This window comes from Dipodomys spectabilis, unplaced genomic scaffold, assembly GCF_019054845.1.
Source record: "Dipodomys spectabilis isolate Male_0828 unplaced genomic scaffold, ASM1905484v1 ptg000053l, whole genome shotgun sequence".
Taxonomy (NCBI): Eukaryota; Metazoa; Chordata; class Mammalia; order Rodentia; family Heteromyidae; genus Dipodomys; species Dipodomys spectabilis.
Window position 1 is genome coordinate 4,063,285 of NW_024870730.1, and position 21,286 is coordinate 4,084,570.

General features: G+C 37.3%; 1 protein-coding gene across 1 annotated transcript in view; it reads left to right on the forward strand.

Moving 5' to 3' along the window:
• Usp45 (ubiquitin specific peptidase 45) overlaps nt 1-21,286 on the forward strand; it is a 62,537-nt gene that overhangs the window by 25,615 nt on the left and 15,636 nt on the right. Inside the window, exons 6-11 of the mRNA XM_042679610.1 lie at nt 2,819-2,961; nt 3,348-3,443; nt 6,441-6,571; nt 9,238-9,325; nt 17,954-18,035; nt 20,043-20,134. Coding sequence (XP_042535544.1) covers nt 2,819-2,961; nt 3,348-3,443; nt 6,441-6,571; nt 9,238-9,325; nt 17,954-18,035; nt 20,043-20,134 — 632 coding nt within the window. The remainder of the gene's footprint in view (nt 1-2,818; nt 2,962-3,347; nt 3,444-6,440; nt 6,572-9,237; nt 9,326-17,953; nt 18,036-20,042; nt 20,135-21,286) is intronic.

The following is a 21,286-nucleotide window of genomic DNA, read 5'->3' on the forward strand; positions in this document are numbered from 1 at the left end:
GAAGGGAAATTTCACCTTATTAAAAGATGCTGCAGCATCACTTAAAAGTTATTAGAACTGGGCCTGGGAAGATGGCTCAGTGGTAGAGCGCTTGCCTTGCATGCTCGAGGCCCTGGGTTCGATTCCTCAGCACCACATAAGCAAAAAGAAAAAAGCTGGAAGTGGCGCTGTGGCTCAAGTGGTAGAGCACTAGCCTTGAGCTGCAGAGCTGAGGGACAGCGCCTAGGCCCAGAGTTCAGGCCCCATGACTGGACCAAAAAAAAAAAAAGTTATTAGGACTTGGAAGAAAAATCTTTTTCAAGATATAGATTTGCATAACAAAATGCTGAAACAAGGATAGAGGTTGACCCACTGTAACAATGCGACATACAAGACACTGTGTTGAAAACAAGCTTTACAACTTGGGACGGGGTGGGGAGGGAGGAGTTGGGGAGGTGGGAAGGGAAGGGATAGTTGGGCAGAAACAAAGGAGTGGGTAACAATTCTCAAGAGGAAATGTACTCATTACTTTGCCCATGTAATTGTAACCCCTCTGTATGGTATTTTCACAATTAAAAAAAAAGAAAAAATGTACTCATTACCTTACTCATGTAACTATAACCCCTCTGCGCAGTATCTTTATGATTAAAAAATTGCAAAAAATAGATGTAAGTAATGAAGGAAACAGAAACCTCCAGCTCATTTTTCTCAGTGAAATAAGATGTTTCCGCATTTTATTTTATTTTATTTTATTTTATTTATTTATTTATTTTTTGGGTCCGGTGTGGGGCCTGAACTCTGGGCTTGGGCACTGTCCCTCAGCTGTTCAGCTCAAGGCTAGCACTCTACCACTTGAACCACAGCACCACTTCCGGCTTTTTTCTTTTTGCTTATGTGGTGCTAAGAAATCAAACCCAGGACCTCATGCATGCAAGGCAAGTACTCTACCACTGAGCCACTTTCCCAGCCCCTGTTTCCACATTTTAAAAGAAAAACCCAGCTGAGGTGGGTATAGCTCAGTGGTAAAACAGTTGCCTAGCATGTGTGAGACTTTTGAGTTCAGTCTCCAGTCCCATAAAGAAAAAAAAAAAAAATGGAAGGAATGAAGGAAGTGGGAAGGAAGGGAAGAAGGAGGGAGGGATGGGAAAAAAGGCTGAGACATGAAAACTACAAATCAGTATGAAAGGCAAACTAATCAGAAAAAAAATGCCCAGAATGTACAAGAATAAACAGAAGAAAAAATATGAGAGCAGACAAGGTGATGTATTACTAAAGATGGCTCATGAATTTTGGCACAAATATCTCTTTTGATGGGGCTATCAGAGCTGTTTTTTCAAACATTTAAATGATGCTTCCTATGCTTTGTACTCTCAATTTTTAGCCTATTTAATCTTTATGAAACCTCAGAGAAAGCCTATTATTTCCATTTGAATGATAATGGGGCCTAATGTGTATGTGGGGAGGGGGGAGGCCCCTTCCTCCTTGCAAAAGCCACAGGTACTGGGTCAGACCACTTTGAAGCAACAGAATAGGTAAGACATTAGTCTGGCTCCATTGGAAACCAGAACTATGTATGTATGTATGTGTGTATGTATGTATGTATGTCAGTGCTGGGGCTTCAACTTAAGTCCTGGGCACTGTCCCTTAATATTTTTGCTCAAGTCTGGCTGTCACTCTACCACTTGAGCAACAGCTTCACTTCTGACTTTTTGGTGGTTAATTTGGAGATAACAGTTTCACAGACTTTCCTACCTGGGCTGGCTTCAAACTGTGATCATCAGATCTCAGCCTCCTGAGTAGCTAGGAGTGTGAGCTGCTGGTACCTGGCATTTTTAAGCTTTTAACTTTGATAACAGAAAAGCTCACAAGAAAGAGTAATATAACAAAATCTTGACTCATTATTTCTTCTGCTTATTAGTTTTCCTTCTCTTATAAGGAACTCTTCCCATTCCCTTTTTCTTCATTTAAAAAATCCATCTTTACAGTAACAATAAAAAATAATCTCTGATCATTTCTGTCTCCTTATATGAGTAATCTATTACTCTGTCCTTATTTATTGTGATGGCCAAATTAGTGCTTGTGTATTTTGAGCTCCTTCTACCACTTCATTATTGCCTGATACAGCACAAAATGGTATAGGTTTCTTTTTCTTTTTCTTTTTTAAATTTTGTTGACAAGGTGATTTACAGAGGGTGATTTATATACGTAAGGTAATGAGTACTAAGTTGCTTTTTCATCTTTGCTTCTCTAGGCTTAGAATCAGCCTTTGCTTTAAGGAATCCTGATCTTCATAGGAAATGCTATTTAGAAGCTAGGTCTTTCCTACTTGTTTTTCAATTATTTTCCTTTATAATTAACTAGAATTTACCTAGAATATTATGTGACATATAGCTCTTTTATACTTAAATGAGTTTATATTAGCTGTAATAGCAATAAAATATATAACCAAAGACATTTGCATTGTTTTTTGGGTTTTTTTTTTTTGTCAGTTGTGAGGCTTGAACTGTGGGCTTGGGTGCTGTCCCTCAGCTCTTCAGCTCAAGGCGAGCACTTTACCACTTGAGCCATAGCACCACTTTTTTCTAGTGGTTCATTGGAGATAAGAGTCTCACGGACTTTCCTGCCTGGGCTGGATTTGAACTTCAGTCCTCAGATCCAGCCTCCTGAGTAGCTAGAATTACAGGCATGAGCCACTGGCTCCGGGCTTGCATTGTATTTTTGTCTTTGAGGAACACTCATTCGAAGAGACAATCTTACTTACTTTTAAATAATATATTTAAATTATCAAATGACGTTTAATTTCATATCTCATGTCAGTGACATTTTCTTTAACTTGTAGATGCATTTGCTCGAATCCTAAAGCTTTGTGAAGAAAAATATGAAACGGGAGAAATAAAGAAGGGAAGGCAAGCCATCAGTGTGTCCTCAGTGAAAGGAATTACAAACTTAGGGAATACCTGCTTTTTTAATGCAGTCATCCAGGTAAAAGTCATCAAAAAGCTTTATAAAAGATAAATAATCACCTAATTAATTTATATGGGTATACATGGCATACATGCGGACCACCATATGATTCCTGGATATTTGTTCTTTTAGTGTTCTTTTCCTGTTTTCTTTTTAGTTTCTTTGGCCATTATCAAACATATATTCCTTTGCTTCATGCTGTGCTTCCGAAAGGTCCTCTATTTTAACATCACTGGTAGTGATTTTAGCCTGTGTACTTAATTATATTAATTAAATTAATTAAAATTTAAATGTTTTAAATGCTTTTTTTTGGGCTAGGCTAGATGAAATTCTGTCAGAGTATTAGCTTCCTAAGATAGAGGCACAAGATAAGCGAATCTGAATTTTATGTTACTTTTGTTTAGAACTTGGCACAAACTTACATACTTATTGACACGATGAATGAGATTAGAGAAGATGGCACAAAATTGAAAATTGCTCTCTCTCCAGATTCCCAGATGGTGAGTAAATAGACCTCTCTGGATAATACTTGTTTTCAGATGAACTACCAATATCACCAAAGTCAACTTTTCTGTTTTTCAGATTTGTAAACTGGGAAGGTAGTTCCAGAGCTTTAAATAAATAATTGAAAAGAAATACAACATGAAATCTGTTGAAATTGTTTGGGGAAGGGGGGAGGGACAGTGATAGGATGAGACGGATCTGAATATATTGTAAACAGGTGTGGAGATGTATAACGTGTGTATAATGTCAGATAGTCAAAATAATTCAAAATCACTTTTTTAAAGTAAATAATCAGTTAGTTTCCAAAATTTCTTCATGGTACGGTTCAAATATATCATTGAACCAGTAATTCAAAGATTGAGACAGCCTTTAAACAAAATTACACTGGAAAAAATGAAAACATCTCTGCTTTGTTGAGCAAAATGGATGGATTAATATTTTGTACTTACTGGTGACATTTACTTAAATTCAGTACTTTTGTTCTTAGATTTAAATAGTGAGCATCTGGAGTTTTTTTCAATTGATTGATTGATTGATGTGTGTATGTATGTATGTATGCAAGTATGTCAGTCCTTGGGCTTGAGCTCTGGGCCTGGGCACTGTCCTTGAGCTCTTTTGCTCAAGGCTAAGCACTCTTCCACTTGCTCCACAGCACCACTTCCGGCTTTTTTTGTGTATGTAGTATTGAGGAATCGAACCCAGGGCTTCATGCATGCAAGGCAAGCACTCTACCACTAAGCCACATTCTTAGCCCTGGAGTTCTTTGAAGTCTAATCTTGTAATGGATTTTTAGTGGGAAAGAAAGAAAACAGAAACAAGAAACAAGAGCCAACCATTGACATTGAGAGCTGGCCTTCCACTCCTACTCAATCCCACCCAGGTAGACGACGGTCAAATCCTCTCAGAGGGAAGTGGACACAGATTAGCTCTCCCTGAGTTTGCACTAAACTAAGGGTATATTGCATAATATCTCAACACAGACAAAAACAGAGTTACTGCCATTTAGAAAAATCTCAATATCCTTTCTCTTGGTCAACATGAGAAGTGAATAGCTACATGAGAAGTGAAGAATATGCTCTCATTGGCATACCTAATTACATGTGATGATACCATGCTGATGACATCCTGTAGAACGACTCTACACTTCTTATGATCAAAATCCAAATCCTATGTAGGTTCTTGTATAACACCATCTCACTGAGACTAAGATGGGTTCTATCTCACTGCACCAAGTAATCAATTGACTTTATCTGCTCTGGGGGTGTTCTGATGGACTGGTGAACATTGACACAGGTAGTTATGGTTTTATTTAGAAATGGAGAACCAACATAGGGGTGTGTCTCGTTCCTGGCAAGCAGGAGGGAAGTTGGCAAGACAAGACACCCATCTGGGGGGGAAAAAAGGAAAGAAAGGAGGGAGAAAGCAAGGAAAGAAAAAAGAAAGGAGAAGAGAGGGGAAATCCTCTTAATGTATTCTCTAATATATTCTCTGGCATTCTCTAGTATGTGTATAGTTTATGATCTGTACATAGAACTCTTCCAAAAGAAGAGTTTATGATCTGTATTTATGATCAGTATATAGTTTATGATCTGCATTTTCATAACAATTAAAAATAGCTGTAAAGATACTTAGCCCATTGTGGTGATCTAGGTTGTTCATACTAGTATACTGGCAGCTTTGGAAGACAAAGGCATTGGGCACTACTGGCTCCTGCCTGCAATCCCAGTTACTCAGGAAGCAGAGATCTAAGGCTCTCCATTAAAGCTCCTGCTGCCAGAATCTTATCTCCAGAAGGGAGGTGTGGCTCAAATGGTAGAGGACTACCCATGAGGGAAAAATTCAGCTAAACAAGTATTGGAAGCCCTGAGTTCAAGCCCTAGTAGTGGGACAAAAGGAAGGGAGGGAGGAAGAGAGGAAGAAGGGAAGGAGAAGGGAAAGAAGAAAAGAGAAAGGGAAAAGAGAGAAGAAGAAAGACAGAAGGAAAAGGTTTGAAAAGGTTTCTAAACCAAAATTTGGTAGGGAAAAAAATCAAAAATAGATAAATTTATCACAATTTTAGCTACTCTTGCCAGGCTTTATATTTCTCTCCATTAAAAGAGGAAGTAGCAGCCGGGCAGCAGTAGCTCACACCTATAATCCTAGCTACTCGGGAGGCTGAGATCTGAGGATCATGGTTCACAGCCAGCCCGGGCAGGAGAGACCGTGAGACTCTTATCTCCAATTAACCACCAGAAAACCAGAAGTGGCTCTGTGGCTCAAGTGGTAGAGCGCTCACCTCTAGCTGAAGAACTGAGGAACAGCACCCAGGCCCAGAGTTCAAGCCCCACAACTCCACCCCACACACACACAAAAGTACCAATTTTTTCACACATAATTATCCATGCATTCTTTTATTACTAAAATATTTGAAGAAAAGAATGACATGGAGTTTTACTGGTATATGTAACATGATTATTTGTGAAGATGAACAAATATCAAGTAGGTTGGTAATTTTCCTTGTAGGAAAATGCAGGACAGCACATTAAGGGAAAGTTAGAAGCCAATAAAGACTGGTAATTTCACTCAGTCTGGTTTTATTAAGTAAAGCGCAGAGAATAACAAGGCACTAAATCCGGTTTTGTTTTTTAGATACTCAAATTTAAAGGAAGAGTTTCTTAATATTCTTTTGGGCAGTTAGTTATTACCATTTAAAGAAAGTATAGTTCTTAAATTCTTAACAGTGTTTTAAAATATATGGAAAGAGGAACGATGGGTGAATGTAGTCATAATATTTAATGCACATATTTAATGTGTATATGAAAATGGAGCCAGATAACGTGAGGGAATGAGAGGGTGTTGGGAGAGATGAGGGAGAATGATAGAAGGGTGACATTGATCAAGGTATTCATAAAATAACACGTTATATTGAAACCCCTGTGTACCACTACTTAAAAATAATTTTTAAAAATAAGAAGTTTTATATTCCTGACATAAAGTTGATTATGTTTTTAAAGGACCCCTTAGTGGTGGAACTTGCGAGCCCTGGACCACTGACCTCAGCCTTGTTCCTGTTTCTTCACAGCATGAAGGAGTCAGAAAAAGGACCACTTTCTCCTAAAGTTCTTTTTAACCAGCTTTGTCAGAAGTGAGTGCACCTGTAGTCTGAACACAAATAATCACATTACAAAAGATGAATGTATTCATCACTTAACTTGAGATGTTTTAGTCCTACTTTTACGTTGTTGTTACTGCCCAGACTATAGAAGGAAAGTGTGTGCTTCATGCAGATTATGTCATAATCCTTAAGAAGTGATCATTCCTATAATAAGGATTTGAGAGCTCACAGAGATGAAATAGCTCAACAAGTACTTTAATGGTAGAGCTGAGAATCATATAGAAGTCTGTTTTAACTCAAGTCTCTGATGTAGTACTGTAAAGGAAGAAAATTAGGGGCTGGGAAGTTGGTTCAGTGGTAGAGTGCTTGCCCCACATGCATGAGACCCTGTGGCTCAAGTGGTAGGCTGCTAGCCTTGACATGAAGAGCTGAGGGATAGAGCCCAGGCCCACAGTTCAGCCCCTGTGACCACCAAAAACAAAAGGAAGAAAATTAAAGAATTGTAAACTGCACAAAAAAGTATAAAGATATAAGGTGATCTAGATTCCTTTTTTGAAATTATTTTATTTGGTTTTTGGTGCTGAGTATCTAACCCAGGGTCTGTGCCTACGGAGCAAGCACAATGCCACTGGGTCACATTCTCAGCCCTCTACTTCCTTATTTTTAAAGATGAGCTTTGAGGCAAATAGTTTTAAGGTACTACTGTATGCTTTAAGCAAAATCCTCATGTGTCTAGACATCAACACATACCAAAACAGGCATGATTTTTAATTTTTAATGTTTTTCAGATTATTTTTGCATATATCTTACATATGAGATCTCTTGAAGAGGATCCAAGTCGCTACACAAAATTCATTTTTTTCAAGTATAAATGTAATTCATGTTTATTAGGATTTCCTTAATGTTGTGCATTTAAAATGAAATACGGCCACGTGCCAGCGGCTCAAGCCTGTAATCCTAGCTACTCACGTGATCTGAGGATCACGGTTCACAGCCAGCCTAGGCAGGAAAGTCCGTAAGATTCTTACCTCTGATAAACCACCAGAAAACCAGAAGTGGTACTGTGGCTCAAGTGGTAGAGCACTAGCCTTGAACTGATGAGCTGAGGGACAGCGCCCAGGCCCAGAGTTCAAGCCCCTAGACCGACAAGCTTTTTTTTTTTTTGTCAGTCTTGGGGCTTGAACTCTAGATGTAGGCACTGTCCTTTAGCTCATCAGTTCAAGGCTAGTGCTCTACCACTTTAGCCATGGCACCACTTCTGGCTTTTTCTGTGTATGTGGTGCTGAGGAATTAAACTCAGGGCCTCAAGCATATGAGGCAAGCACTCTACCACTGAGCCACCTTCCCAGCCCAAGAAATACATTTTGAATGGAGTCTCGGTAAATTGTTATGCCTGAGTTGACCTTATTTTTTTATTTTTTATTTTTGCCAGTACTGGAGCTTGATATGCATGCTGGGCAAGCACTCTACCACTAAGCCACATTCTTAGTCCCCACTTTTTATTTTTCAAGGCAGAAAGATAAAGCTGAGGGCAGTAGCTCATGCCTATAATCCTAGCTACTCTGGATGGTAATATCTGAAGGTCAGCCCAGGCAAGATTCAAAGCCAGTTCTGTCAAGAAAATTCCTGAGATTCTTATCTTCAATTAACTACTAAAAAGCAGAAGTGTCGCTGTGGCTCCAGAGGTAGAGCGCCAGCCTCCAGTGAAAAAGCTGAGGGACAGCATTGGGCCCTGAGTTCAAACCCCATACCAAAAAATAAAAAAAGACGATAAATGTGGCCTTATCAAACCCACAGTGGCTTGGATTTGAGTATTTTTTTGTTATTGTTGTTTAAGTTTTTTGTTTTTTTGGTTTTTTTTGGTTCGGTCCTGGGGCCTGACCTCTGGGCCTGGGGGCTGTCCCTCAGCTCTTCAGCTCAAGGCTAGCGCTCTACCACTTGAGCCACAGTACCACTTCCAGCATTTTTCTTTTTGCTTATGTGGTGCTAAGGAATGGAATCCAGGGCCTCATGCATGCAAGGCAAGCACTCTACCACTGAGCCCCTTCCCAGCCCCTTGTTTAAGTTTTTTTTTGCTAACTATATGACTGCAAATTATTTAAATAACCCTTCTGAGTCCTCAAGTATAAGCTACAGAAGATAGCACATCTCAGTAAAATTGTTTGGCATTAGATGACTTAAACTATGTGAAACTACTGTTCTTTACTTGACATAGAGTCATTGCTTAATAAATGGTAGCTGTTTTGTTCCCAGTGCAAACTTAAGATCTAAGAATCACATCTTTCTATTAGGTTGAGAAGGAAATAGATGCAATCATTGACTTATTTTACAGTGATTTTGAATAAGAATAACAGAGTGATACTCTTAACCTGATACAAATTCGGAAGAAGTATTAAGTGCTATGCATTGACACTTGTTTTTAAATGTTAACTGGCACTCTGTATATTGGTGTAAAACAATGTTCACTTGCTCAGATTTTCAGTTCGTACTGCCTAGTATGTCTGCCAGGAGCCAGTTTTTGTGTATTGTTAACAGTTTCAGGTTATTTATATTTGATGTTCTGTAAAACTCAAATAACAACTATTCTGTACTTATGGACCAAATAAATGGTATCTGCATACTTGTTAAAAAAAAAAAAAGAATAACAGAGTGAGAGTTGATTATTGTTTACTTTCCTGGTTTGTTTTTTATGACAGGGCACCCCGATTTAAAGGTTTCCAACAGCAGGATAGTCAGGAGCTTCTTCATTATTTGCTGGATGCAGTGAGGACAGAAGAAACAAAGGTAATGTTACTTAATGCTCTTAACACATGTAGGACAAGAAGACTTAGGGCTGGGAAGGTGGCTCAGTGGTAGAGCACTTGCCTTACATGCATGAAGCCCTGGGTTCAATTTCTCAGTATCATATAAGCAGAAAAATAAAGCCGGAAGTGGCGCTGTGGCTCAAGCGGTAGAGCGCTAGCCTTGAGCTGAAGAGCTGAGGGACAGCGCCCAGGCCCAGAGTTCAGGTCCACAACCAGAACCTCCTCCCCCCCCCCAAAAAAAAAAAGATTGGGAGACTTAATTCTTACTGTCACCTGAAAATACAGTATGAAGTCATTTGAATTTTTTGGTATTCTGTTTTTCTTTTTCTGTAAGGGTATTTTCTTTTATACTTTTAGAGATAATTTATCAATTATTAATGCCTTTTGGCTACAAAAAATTCAACTAACTTAAATAAAGAGTAGATAATTTATTTTTTATTTTTTTGCCAGTCTTAGGACTTGAAATCTGGGCCTGGGCACTGTCCCTGAGCTTATTTTGCTCAAGGCTAGCACTCTACCACTTGAGCCACAGCTCCATTTCCGGCTTTTTCTGTGTATGTGGTACTGAGGAATCGAACCCAGGGCTTCATGCACTCAAGGCAAGCACTCTACCACTGAGCTACCTTCCCAGTCCAAAAGTAGATATTTTAATTGGGCACTGTGGTGGTGTAAGTCTGTAGTTCCATATATTCAGGAAGATTCCTTGAGCACCGAGTCCAAGTTTGTATAGAAATATTCCTCTTAAAACAAAACAAAATTGAGCCAGGCAATGGTGGCTTATGCCTGTAATCCTAGCTGCTAAGAAGGCTGAGATCTGAGAATAATGGTTCAAAGCCAGCCAGGGCAAGAAAGTCCATGAGACTCTCATCTCCAGTAAACCACCAGAAAACTGGAAGTGGCCCTGTGGCTCAAGTGGTAGAGCGCTAGCCTTGAACTGAAGAGCTGAAGGACAGTGCCCAGGCCCGAAGTTCAGGCTCGGAGTTCAAGCCCCACGACCGACTCCCCCCAAAAAAATTGAGGCCAAAGAAAATTATAGGGATATAGACACAGTGACACAGGAACGGTATCAAGAATCTGAAGGTATTTTTCCTGTAGGTTTTTTCATTTATATAATCACCATAACGTGCATACTACAGTTCCATGTATTTAAAAGTTCAACTGGCTGCTTGTGATTCCCAGTTCTAAACTCCCAGTCTCCTGTGCTGGGCTAAGTAAGATTCATTCAAGATCAGGTTGGGAGTGTAGTCTCAGCCTTGTGAATCAGTAAAATTCAGTTTCTTGAGGAGGAAGTACTACGCAGATAGGATATAATTTATTAGAAAAAGTATAAGCATTACAGATGTCAAATACAGAACACATGTTCTGCATTTCTGTGATTTGTATGTGCCCCCCAAAAGTTCATATATTAGAATTGTAATCACTAATGACATGTGCTAGTGGTAATTGGAAGTGGGGCCTTTAAAAGGTAGTTTGGATTAGATAGGGTCCTGAGGGTCCTGAGGGTAAAGCCCCATAACTGCACTGGTGGTTTAACAAGAAATGGAAGAGGCACTCAAGCCAGCATGCTTGTATTTGTCTGGCCATGTGATACCTTCTGCTACATAGTAATTCCCTCAGAAGGGCCTTGGCCAGATGCTAAACATTGAGTCCATAGCCATGGTCCTAAGTAAATTTTCTTTATGAATTTACTGGGTTCTTGTACTTTGTTACAGTAATGGAAAATAGAGTAAGACATTCATTTGTCCCTTTTTGCTCACAGAAGACACTGGTGAGTCTTCATTCAGCTTCAGAATTGTTCTCTGTATACCACTGTGGACCACTCTGACAATTTAAATTAGGATAAAAAAAATGAAAATCTGTTTTCCATTCCAGCAAATGTACTACTTAATATAGTTGGTAATGTGTGATTTTAAAAAAGCTAAATATAAGCCAGGTGCTGGTGGCTCATTCCTGTAATCCTAGCTACTCAAGAGGCTGAAATCTGAGTATCATAGTTCAAAGCCAGCACTGACAGGAATGTCTATGAGACTCTTTATCTCCAATGGACTACAGTGCCTAGGCCCAGAGTTCAAGCCCCATGACCGACAGAAACAAACAAGTGAAGATGGGCTGGGAATGTGGCTTGCCTAGCATGAATGAAGCCCTGGGTTTGATTCTCAGTACCACATAAACAAAAAAATCCAGAAGTGGCACTATGGCTCAAATGGCAGAACACTAGCCTTGAGTGAAAAAGCTCAGGGACAGAGCCCAGGCCCTGAGTTCAAGCTTCCCGACGGGCTAAAAAAACAAAAAGCCAAATATAAATGAAATGTTTACATGTCTGTTTTACATATTATTAGACATTGTAGACTTTAGGCTGTGTGCTTTTTTTTCTTTCTATTTTAATGCATTATATATTATTTTATCTTTCTTCTGAGTCTAGGAATTAAGTCTAGAGCCTCACAAGTTTTAGGCTACCACTGGGTTATACTCTTGTGCCCTTCTCTTCTGCCTTTTAAGGTCTACTTTGTTTGAATTGTAGCACAATTACTAATGGCCAGCTTTCTGTGGATAGTTATGGTTCTAGCATTTTATTACAATTATCTTAAAAATTAAAAAATGAATTAATCTCTCCCTTCTGTTACAAAGTACAATTTTCTAATTATTGCTGTTTGACCTTCATGTTAAATATTGAATTCAGCTTCTCAAAGTGCTCCTCCCTTTTCGAGGTCTCACTCTATATAGACTTTGATTATGTAGCTATGACCTTCTCTGTAGAAGGTGTCATTGTCTGTCACCTCTCTTATGCTGTCCTTGAAAGATGTTGCTGTGTATTTTCCATCCCATGGGCCTGTCATAGTGCTCTGTGAATGTTTGTTGAATGAGTTATCTGTGCTTTAACTTCATTGCATCCTCTTCTGAGAATTTGAATTGGGATGATAACAAGTAATAATCCTGGAAATAAGTTATTTCTAGCTAGCTTTCTCAGGGATTTTTAATTTCTGGGAAATGTTGTAATTGGAGTAAAGTGATAATTCGACAGGATAGTAACTATTATGCTTTGCCTATATTTTGTTCTTAAAAATCAGTTAAGAGATTCATAATTACATTTTTGGACAATAGTATAATCCCTCTGAGGTAATATTTGATCATATTTTCTTATGGCTAGGAAATTGTATTTAGAATAGAAATTCAAACTCCAGTCTTTCTAACCACTTACAAATTAGCTAATTTTTATTATCAGTTGCAACAATATTTTAAGCCTCCCATTTAAAGTTTAACTATGGTGATTTCACTATTTAAAAGAGTATCAAATTGGATTCAGACATTATAGTATATTAATATTTTTATTGAGAGGGTAGACATAAGACAGGGAGAGATTGTTCCTTATATTATGAAATAAATGCAACTTACTTGCCCTGGACCTACAGATGATAAACTAGTTACTCTCAGTTAATTCATACTATCAGTGGGCTAGCATTTTTTTTTCAGAAGTATATTTGCAGAAATATTTGTATTACATAGTAGTAATGTGTCATTACAAATGGATTCAAATTGGCTCTTTGCATTATATTTTTCACAATACTACATAGTATCTTTTTTTTTTTTTTTCTAGGTGGTCAATATGATTTATTTTTCATACTACAAACACTGCAAGGTTGCACAAACGGTTAACTAACCTTTATCCACATTATTTACATTTAATAACCATGGTCATATATTAGCCAATTCCTTGGGATTTGCTGAACAATTCCCTACCCAGCCTTTCAGTCTTTTAATATTAAGGCCATTCTTTAAACACAGTCTAAAGTGTTGACCTGGGCCTCACTACATAGTATCTTAATGACTCAGGCATACTGGTTTTGAAAGCTCTTACCTTTCTAATGCTGTTTGAGGGCTTTAGATAGTATGAGCAGATTTAAAATGTCAAGTCTGTGGGTCTGTTCAGTCTCATAGGCCAGAGCAGCATGGCGGTCAGTCACAGTGAGCACTCAGACAGGACCTGTATTGTCTGACCTGGGAACGCCACAGCTGTTAATCGTGCTGGGTTGGAGTGTGTCACTGCCATGTGTTTTTGATTGAAGAAAAGCTACAGTGTTAGGGCTGCCACCAGAATCTTTAGAAATAAGTAAGAATTACTGACCTCCTTTCATATTGTTCATTTCTTTTATGACTGTACAGTTGATTGACTATAATGCTAAAGGGATTATTTGTGTAGAAGTTCTGCATTTTTATGTCCAAATTATATAGTCAACATTTACTAAAAGCAGTTATTAGAAATTTTTATTGCTGTTATAAAGGTGATGTACAGAAGAATTACAGTTATGTAAGTCAGGTAATGAGTACATTTCTTTTTGGACAGCATCACCCCTTCCCTCACTCTCTCCCAATTTTTCCCTCTCATTCCCACCACAAGTTTGTACAGTTCATTTTCAGCATAGTGTCTACTGAGTACCACTGCTGAATTTGTTTGCCCTTTGTAAAAAGCAGTTCTTTTAAAAGCAGTCCTCTCAACATAAATTTGTGCGTCTTTGTTTTTCTTCTAATTTGACTCGTCATTAATATAACATTTTTATTGTTTTTTAAAAGATATATCACTTTATGAGATCTGTTACCAACCAGTGTTAGCGCCCAATTACCCATATATTTTTTGTGTGTTCTTAATGGATACTATTTTCTGCTTGTTCTCTCAGTAGGATCAGTGAGTGATGTTAGCTTCATATTAATTCCAAACCTAACCCCTACGTCAGGTCATAGAAAATTTAGTGCTTGTGTCTAGTTCAAGATCTCCTTTATTCAACAGATACCTCCTGCCAGTTCATAGCTCCTCTTCCAGATTCTAAAAGAGTTTGTCTTTTTTTTCCGTGATGAGAAATCCATCCTTATATATATTTCTAGATTTAAATGTGATACTTGTATCCCAAGAATGGTTTTAAAAAGATTCTGGGATTATTGAACCAAGAAATATACCTTGACAGCTGGGTGCTGTTGGCTCACGCCTATAATCCTAGCCACTCAGGAGGTAGAGATCTAAGGATCCCAGTTCAAAGCCAGCCTGGGCAGAAAAATCCCCATGAGTCTCTTATCTCCAATTAACCACTCCAAAACTGGGCGTGGAGCTGTGGCTCAAAATGGTAGAGTGCTAGCCTTGGGGCAGAGCCCTCTCCTCTCCCTGAAAATAAAGATGTACCTTGAAGGAATAACTAATAAAAACCCACTTAAAATATATCATCTTAATGCACTGTGGGACAGAATTATTTTAAAGAAGGTTGTCTGAAACTGACTTAAACTATAGTAAATATTAGTGTCTTTGAAAGAGGTTTCAGATAGAGATAAATGGTTGAGCCTTCTTTCTAACTAATTAGAGGGCTGTACATATTAGTAGTTCCCAGGCCAATGTCTCTACTCTAAATGATTTTAACCTAAGAGTTTAAGCAACTAATAAGGGGGGAGGGTTGTGTATGGAATTAACTCATTCATTTTATTCTACTTGATAAATTACCTATTAATTCTTCTTGGATTCTTGTGTGTTGGCCCCGCTATTGCTTACATATCAGAAGTAAGTCTAGCATCTTCCATCCAAAATTAGAAACACTTCTGGTCTCAAGCATTTTGGATAAGAGATACACAACATGTGTACACTTTCCTGTACTTTGTTTTTTGTCACTTAACATGTAATATTCATCTGTTCCTATCAGAAAACAGAAAACTTGTTCACTTGTTTTCTTCAACCTAACATCAAACCAATCCTTGTTTGGTGAATATCTGTTATTTTCAATATTTCTGCATAATTACAGTGCTAAGAAGAATTTTATTGTACAAGCTATTTGCAATACTTGTAGCAATGTCTCTCTAAACAGAGAAGCAAAATTGGTAGATCAGCTGATACATTATTTCCACTCCATAAAAGTCTATTTCAGACAGTGGTTAAATATTAAAACTTGTGATCAAGACAGGAAAACATTTTCCCACAGATAGTAGGGCTTGAACTCTGGGTCTGGGCGCTGTCCCTCAGCTCTTCAGCTCAAGGCAAGCACTACCACTTGAGCCACAGTGCCACTTTTGGTTTTCTGGTGGTTTATTGGAGATGAGAGTTTCACGGACTTTCCTGCCTGGGCTGGCTTTGAACCGTGATCCTCAGATCTCAGCCTCTTGAGTAGCTAGGATTACAAGCGTGATCCACCAGTGCCTAGCTTAATTTAGTTTTTAAAGCTTCTGGTGAGATTGAATCTCATAAAATGTATACAAAAGGTATAGAAATAAGCTGGGTCCTGGTGGCTCATGTCTGTAAACCTAGCTAATCAGGAGGCTGAGCACTGAGGATCACAGTTTGAAGTCAGCCTGACCAGAAAAGTCCTTGTGAGACCCTTTATTTCCAATAAACTTCTCAAAAAAGCAGTAAGTGGTAGAGTGCTAACCTTGAGCACAAAGAAGTTCAGAGACAGGCCCTGAGTTCAGACCAGCAAAAATCAATCAATCAATCAATAATAGTGTTTAGGCTGTAGCTACGCAGTTGTAGAAGTGCTTTCCCAGTGTGTATTAAGCTCTGGATTCAGATCTCAGCAACACACAGCTGTAAAAATAGAAACTTGTTTTTTTTTTTTTTTTTTACTAAGAGTTGCCAAAGACATGATCACTATTAGCAACTAAATTCAGATAAAACCTCCAGAACCTGTTTCACACATACAATACAGTCCCTCATTTACTGTCATCTTATCCCCACTACCTTTTACTGTTCAAAAGCTTTTAGTGAGTTTTGGTTTGTTGTATTCATTCACCAATGCAATGTATTTCAATATTTTCACCCTCTAACGTTTATTCCCTCAAGTTGTCCCACGGTTACATATGGTAGAGAGAGAAAGAGAGTATTTGTGTGTATCTGTGTGTATGATCTTGTATGTGCTTACATATCTGTTTATCTTTTAGGTCTAGCATTCACAGATAAGTTCCAAATCTGGGTTATTTAACATGATGATCTCCAGTTCCATCCATCTTCCTGAAAACAACATAATTTCATTCTTCCTTACTGATATGTACAGATATGTACATTCTCTTGATCCATTCATCAGTTGTCATCTGGGCTGTTTCCACAGCTAGACTATTGCGAATAATGAACATAGGTGTGTAAGTGTTTCTATTGTAACCATGTTCTTTCAGATCTATGCCTAATAGTGGTATTGCTGGATTTTATGGTAGTTCTGTTTTTAGTATTTTAAGAACCTTTATACTGATTTCCACAGTGGTTGCATTAGTTTACATTTCCACCAATAGTGGATGGATGAGGATCTCCTTTTTCTTCTGTATCCCAACCAGCATTTGTTGTTGTTTGTGTTCTTGATGATGGATGTTTGGACTTCAGTGAGATGGAATCTCTACGTTGTTTTGATTTGCATTATCTTTATAACCTGGATATTGAGCATTCATCTTGCATTTACTGATCATTTGTATTACCTTTGAAAATGGTCTGTTCAGATCACTTGTCCATTTATTAACTAGGTTGTTGATCCTTTGGGGGTTAGCTTTTTTAGCTCTTTGTATATTCTGGTTGTTAATCCCTTGTTAGATATAGAGCTGATGACAATTTTCTCCTATAGGCTTTCTCTTCAGTCCAGTGATTATTTCTTTTATTGTAGCTTTTTGGTTTGATGTAATCCTATTTGTCCTTGCTCTTTCTTACTTGTTGAGCAATTGGAGTTCTATTCGGGAGGTTAATGCTTATGCTTGTATGTTATAGTATTTTCTCTATTTTTTTTTTTTCCTGTAGTAGTTTCACAGTTTCTAGTCTTGATCCATTACAACTTGATACCAGTACAAGGTGTAAGTTGGGGATCTAGTTGTCTTTTTTTTTTTAATTTTTTGGTCCAGTCGTGGGGCCTGAACTCTGGGCCTGGGCACTGTCCCTCAGCTCTTCAGCTCAAGGCTAGCACTCTGCCACTTGAGCCACAGCGCCACTTCCGGCTTTTTTTTCTTTTATCTGCTTATGTGGTGCTGAAGAATTGAACCCAGGGCCTCTTGCATGCAAGGCAAGCGCTTTACCACTGAGCCACCTTCCCAGCCCCTCTTTTTTTTTTTTTTAAGACAAGTTCTTACTATAAAAACCAGGTCTCACTATATAACCTTAATCTCGCTATTTTTCTGCCTCAGTCAGCCTTCTTACTGCTGGAATCCTAGGTGTACACATCTATCTTTGAGAGTTGAACATGGTGGTACATGGGATTTTAGGACTTAAAGGAAGGTCATGTGTTTGTTTGAATTCTTGTATTTTTTGAATTGTGAATTCGAGTATTTATTTTTAGAGTTAGGGAGCTGAATTCTACATTGCTATTTGTAAGTTCTTTTATTTTTATTTTTTAATCTTTAATTTTTTTGCCAGTCCTGGGGCTTGAACTCAGGGCCTGGGCACTGTCCCTGAGCTTCTTTTGTTCAAGGCTAGAACTGTACCACTTGAGCCACAGCACCACTTCCAGCTTTTTTTGTTTATGTGATACTGAGGAATTGAGCCCAGGTCTTTATGCGTGTGAGACAAGCACTCTACCACTAAGCCACATTCCCAGCCAATTGCTTTTATTAATAGGATGGGCTTGGGTTAACTAATAATAGACTAGATTTTACTGACTTTGTTTTACAGAGAATACAAGCTAGCATTCTAAAAGCATTTAACAACCCAACTACTAGGACTGCTGATGAAGAAACTAGAAAAAAAGTCAAAGGTATGTTGACTCTTTAATTGTTAAAGCTTTTTTCTAAAGAAAAAATATTCACTATTCTTTATAGTAGGAGAATTGATTATTGTAGGAGCTAATTTTCTAAAGTAGGACTGTTGAAAGGATACACCAATGGCTATAAGATACTTTAGTAAGACATAGAAAATGTTAGAATGTATTGTAGGAATTAAAAAAACAAACGAATAACTTGACACCACTCATGCCCTTTTGTAAGATCTGGGAAGACTTGAAAGATTGTTGAAAGTAGCAACCTCCCTCAGAAGTTGTAACATTTTAGGTATTTTAACATTTTGATAAGTAGGTTTATGAATTCATTAACTAGTTTTCTCTAACGTATGCTTAACTGTGCCAAAGAAATTGTAAATAAATTATTCTACTAAGGAGATTGATAATAGTCAACCCTAAGAACATCTTACCTACTCTAGTGCTTTCTCTTTATCTGGCCAATTGTGAGGCCAAAAAAAAAAAATTATTAATGAAAGCGTATCACATTTATAGATATTATAGTGTAAATTTTTATCTTTTGATATTAATAATTTACCTTATCCTAAGTGTGTTCTGCTTTGTGCTATCAGTTAATGTTAGTGTGAAGTCATTGTTTTAGGAGACATTTAAACATTGTGTTTTATTTATTTCTAACTTCTATTTTTGCCATTTTATAATATTCATACTACATGCTTATACTTTGTAACCAAATACATATATACTGTTACATACACTCTTAAATATAGTTACTTAAATATAGTTACTATATGCTCTTAAACTCTATTACAGTTAGAGTTCAAGAATTTTAGCTTTTCAGTTATGCTTCTTGTTTTTTTATGTTGAGATAGTGCCATCTAGTGCATGTTTACAATAGCAACCTTGTTTTTCTTGCCCTTTCTGTAATCTTACTCCCTTTAATTCCTTGAATAATTTTTTTAATGCACCAGTATTTTGAAGAGTTACTGTAAAATGTTTGATACTTGCAAATGTAAGTGCTCTGTTATTCAGTATTTAAGATAGTTTTGAATGATTTTAATGACTTAAGCTTGGGTGCTGGTGGCTCACACCTGTAATCCCAGCTAATCAGGAAGCTGAGATTTGAGGATTGAGGTTGAAAGCCAGCCCAGGCTGACAAATCTATGAGACTCTTATCTCCTGTTAGCCAGCCAAAAGCCAGCTGGAGGCATGGCTTTATATAATGGCAGCTGTGAGTAAGAAGATAAGAGAGAGTATGAGACCTTACACATACCCCCCCCCCCCCCATAGAAGCTATTTCTATGAAATTTGAGGGTAGAGGCACAAAAATGGTGGAAGAAAAGTTGAAGAGGGCTAAATTTTGTTAATATATTTCTGCCTCATGGTTTATTAAGGACATTTTTAAAGTAGAGATCATTGAATAATGTAGCCTCTTAATGTGTATAACTCATCCAAGACTACATTAATGGCATATATTGAATATCTATTTTTCCAACCCCAGATTATTGTGTGACAAATGATTGACACAGCTTCCTTTGATTTATAAGTACTTCACTTTCAACTTTTTACAATATTATTAAGCATGTATGTATGTATGTGTGTTTCTAAGAGTTGTTAATTGCCCATGTTAATACCTTAGGTTATGATATGTCAACTTGTCTTTTACAACTCTTTTCATAGCCAGAGGCCTGTCAGCTAGTCTTGAAAACAGTGTTCCTCATTGTTCTTTCTACTCAGCTTAAGGCACAAAGGCTTTAAATGGGTTAATGAAACAGTTGGGGGATAGTAGGGATAGTGGTTATAGCTTTATTTTCCTCTTAAGAACAACTAGTTTTTGGAAATCATAGTAGTTGGTAGTCATATTTGCCCTACAGAATTGTGAAAGACCCTATATTGTTACAGTAAACTATACTACCAAATGCAATACAGGAAAAAAAATTCCCTATTTGCATTAGGTTTGAATAGACAATTAATAGCATGTAACACTATTAGATGGTTGATTTTTTGTGTTAAAAAGTATGATTTTTACAGCATATGGAAAAGAAGGCGTAAAAATGAACTTCATAGATCGGATCTTTATTGGTGAATTAACTAGCACAGTCATGTGTGAAGAATGTGCAAACGTAGGTACTTTGGAATTCACTTCATGGAATAGATTACAGCCACATCATTTTTATTATGTGTTACTTTTTTTGTTTTTCAAGTATCACAGTGTTTATTGATGGGTACAAGTAGATAAAGTCAGGACATGAACATAATTTAGTAGACATAATTTCAGTGCCAGTTCAAATTCTACTTATTTCACACTCACAAACATGAGTTCAAAGACATTAATGGTTTCTTGGGACTGGTCAGTTTTGTGTAATCAAACCATGTTGATTTACTTACATGATTGTGTACTTGTCCACACTCAAGTCTGGCATGTAAAAACTATTAGCAGTAGAAACATAGCCAGTATTTTTTGTTTGTTTGTTTGTTTGTTTGAGACAGGGTTTCACTATGTAGCCAGACTGTCCTTGAACTGACTGTCCTTCTGCCTCATCCTAATAAGGGCTGGGATTACAAGTGTATGCCACCATGCTGGGCAAGGCTATCTTAATATGCTATCTATACTAGCTGCCTATTTAGATGGAAGTGTCAGAGAAATTTCTGTGGCGAGAGTAACTATGTTAAGTTGCAATGTCCTAGTTCCAATAGAATGACATAGTAACATAGTAGGATGATTGTAAAACAATTGATTTAAACTTTGTATGTATATGATGTGACAAAGTATTTTTATTAAGCTCACCCATTTTTTTGAGTTTAGTATTAATTTTATTTTAAATATCGTCTTTTACAATTTAAAGCATTCATAAATTTTTGTAGATTTTTTTTCTTTTGCAATATTTTTGAAAGCATAGGGCTTAAGATACACATTTAGACTTTTATCAGATTTTAATGATAAAAAGGAGTCTGTATGTGCATTTTTTTCTGTCCCAGATTATAGAATACTTTTCTGTGTTTTCTCTATCCTTATGAAATCAGGATTATAAACTATATCTTCTAGCTTGTTACATTGAAATACAGAAGTGATAACATGGTGCTTACTTAAATGTTCAGAAAACTGAACACAGAAGTTGATTTCTCTCTTACAAAGGTTAGAGGGTGTCCTTTAAAGTTGAAATATCCTATGGAATCTACAAACACCTTTTCAGAGGCTCTGCTTTTTTTATGGCTTTATCTTAACACTTCATGTAATTTATTCTAATTTAGAAGTTTTAAGTTGCTTGGGAAAT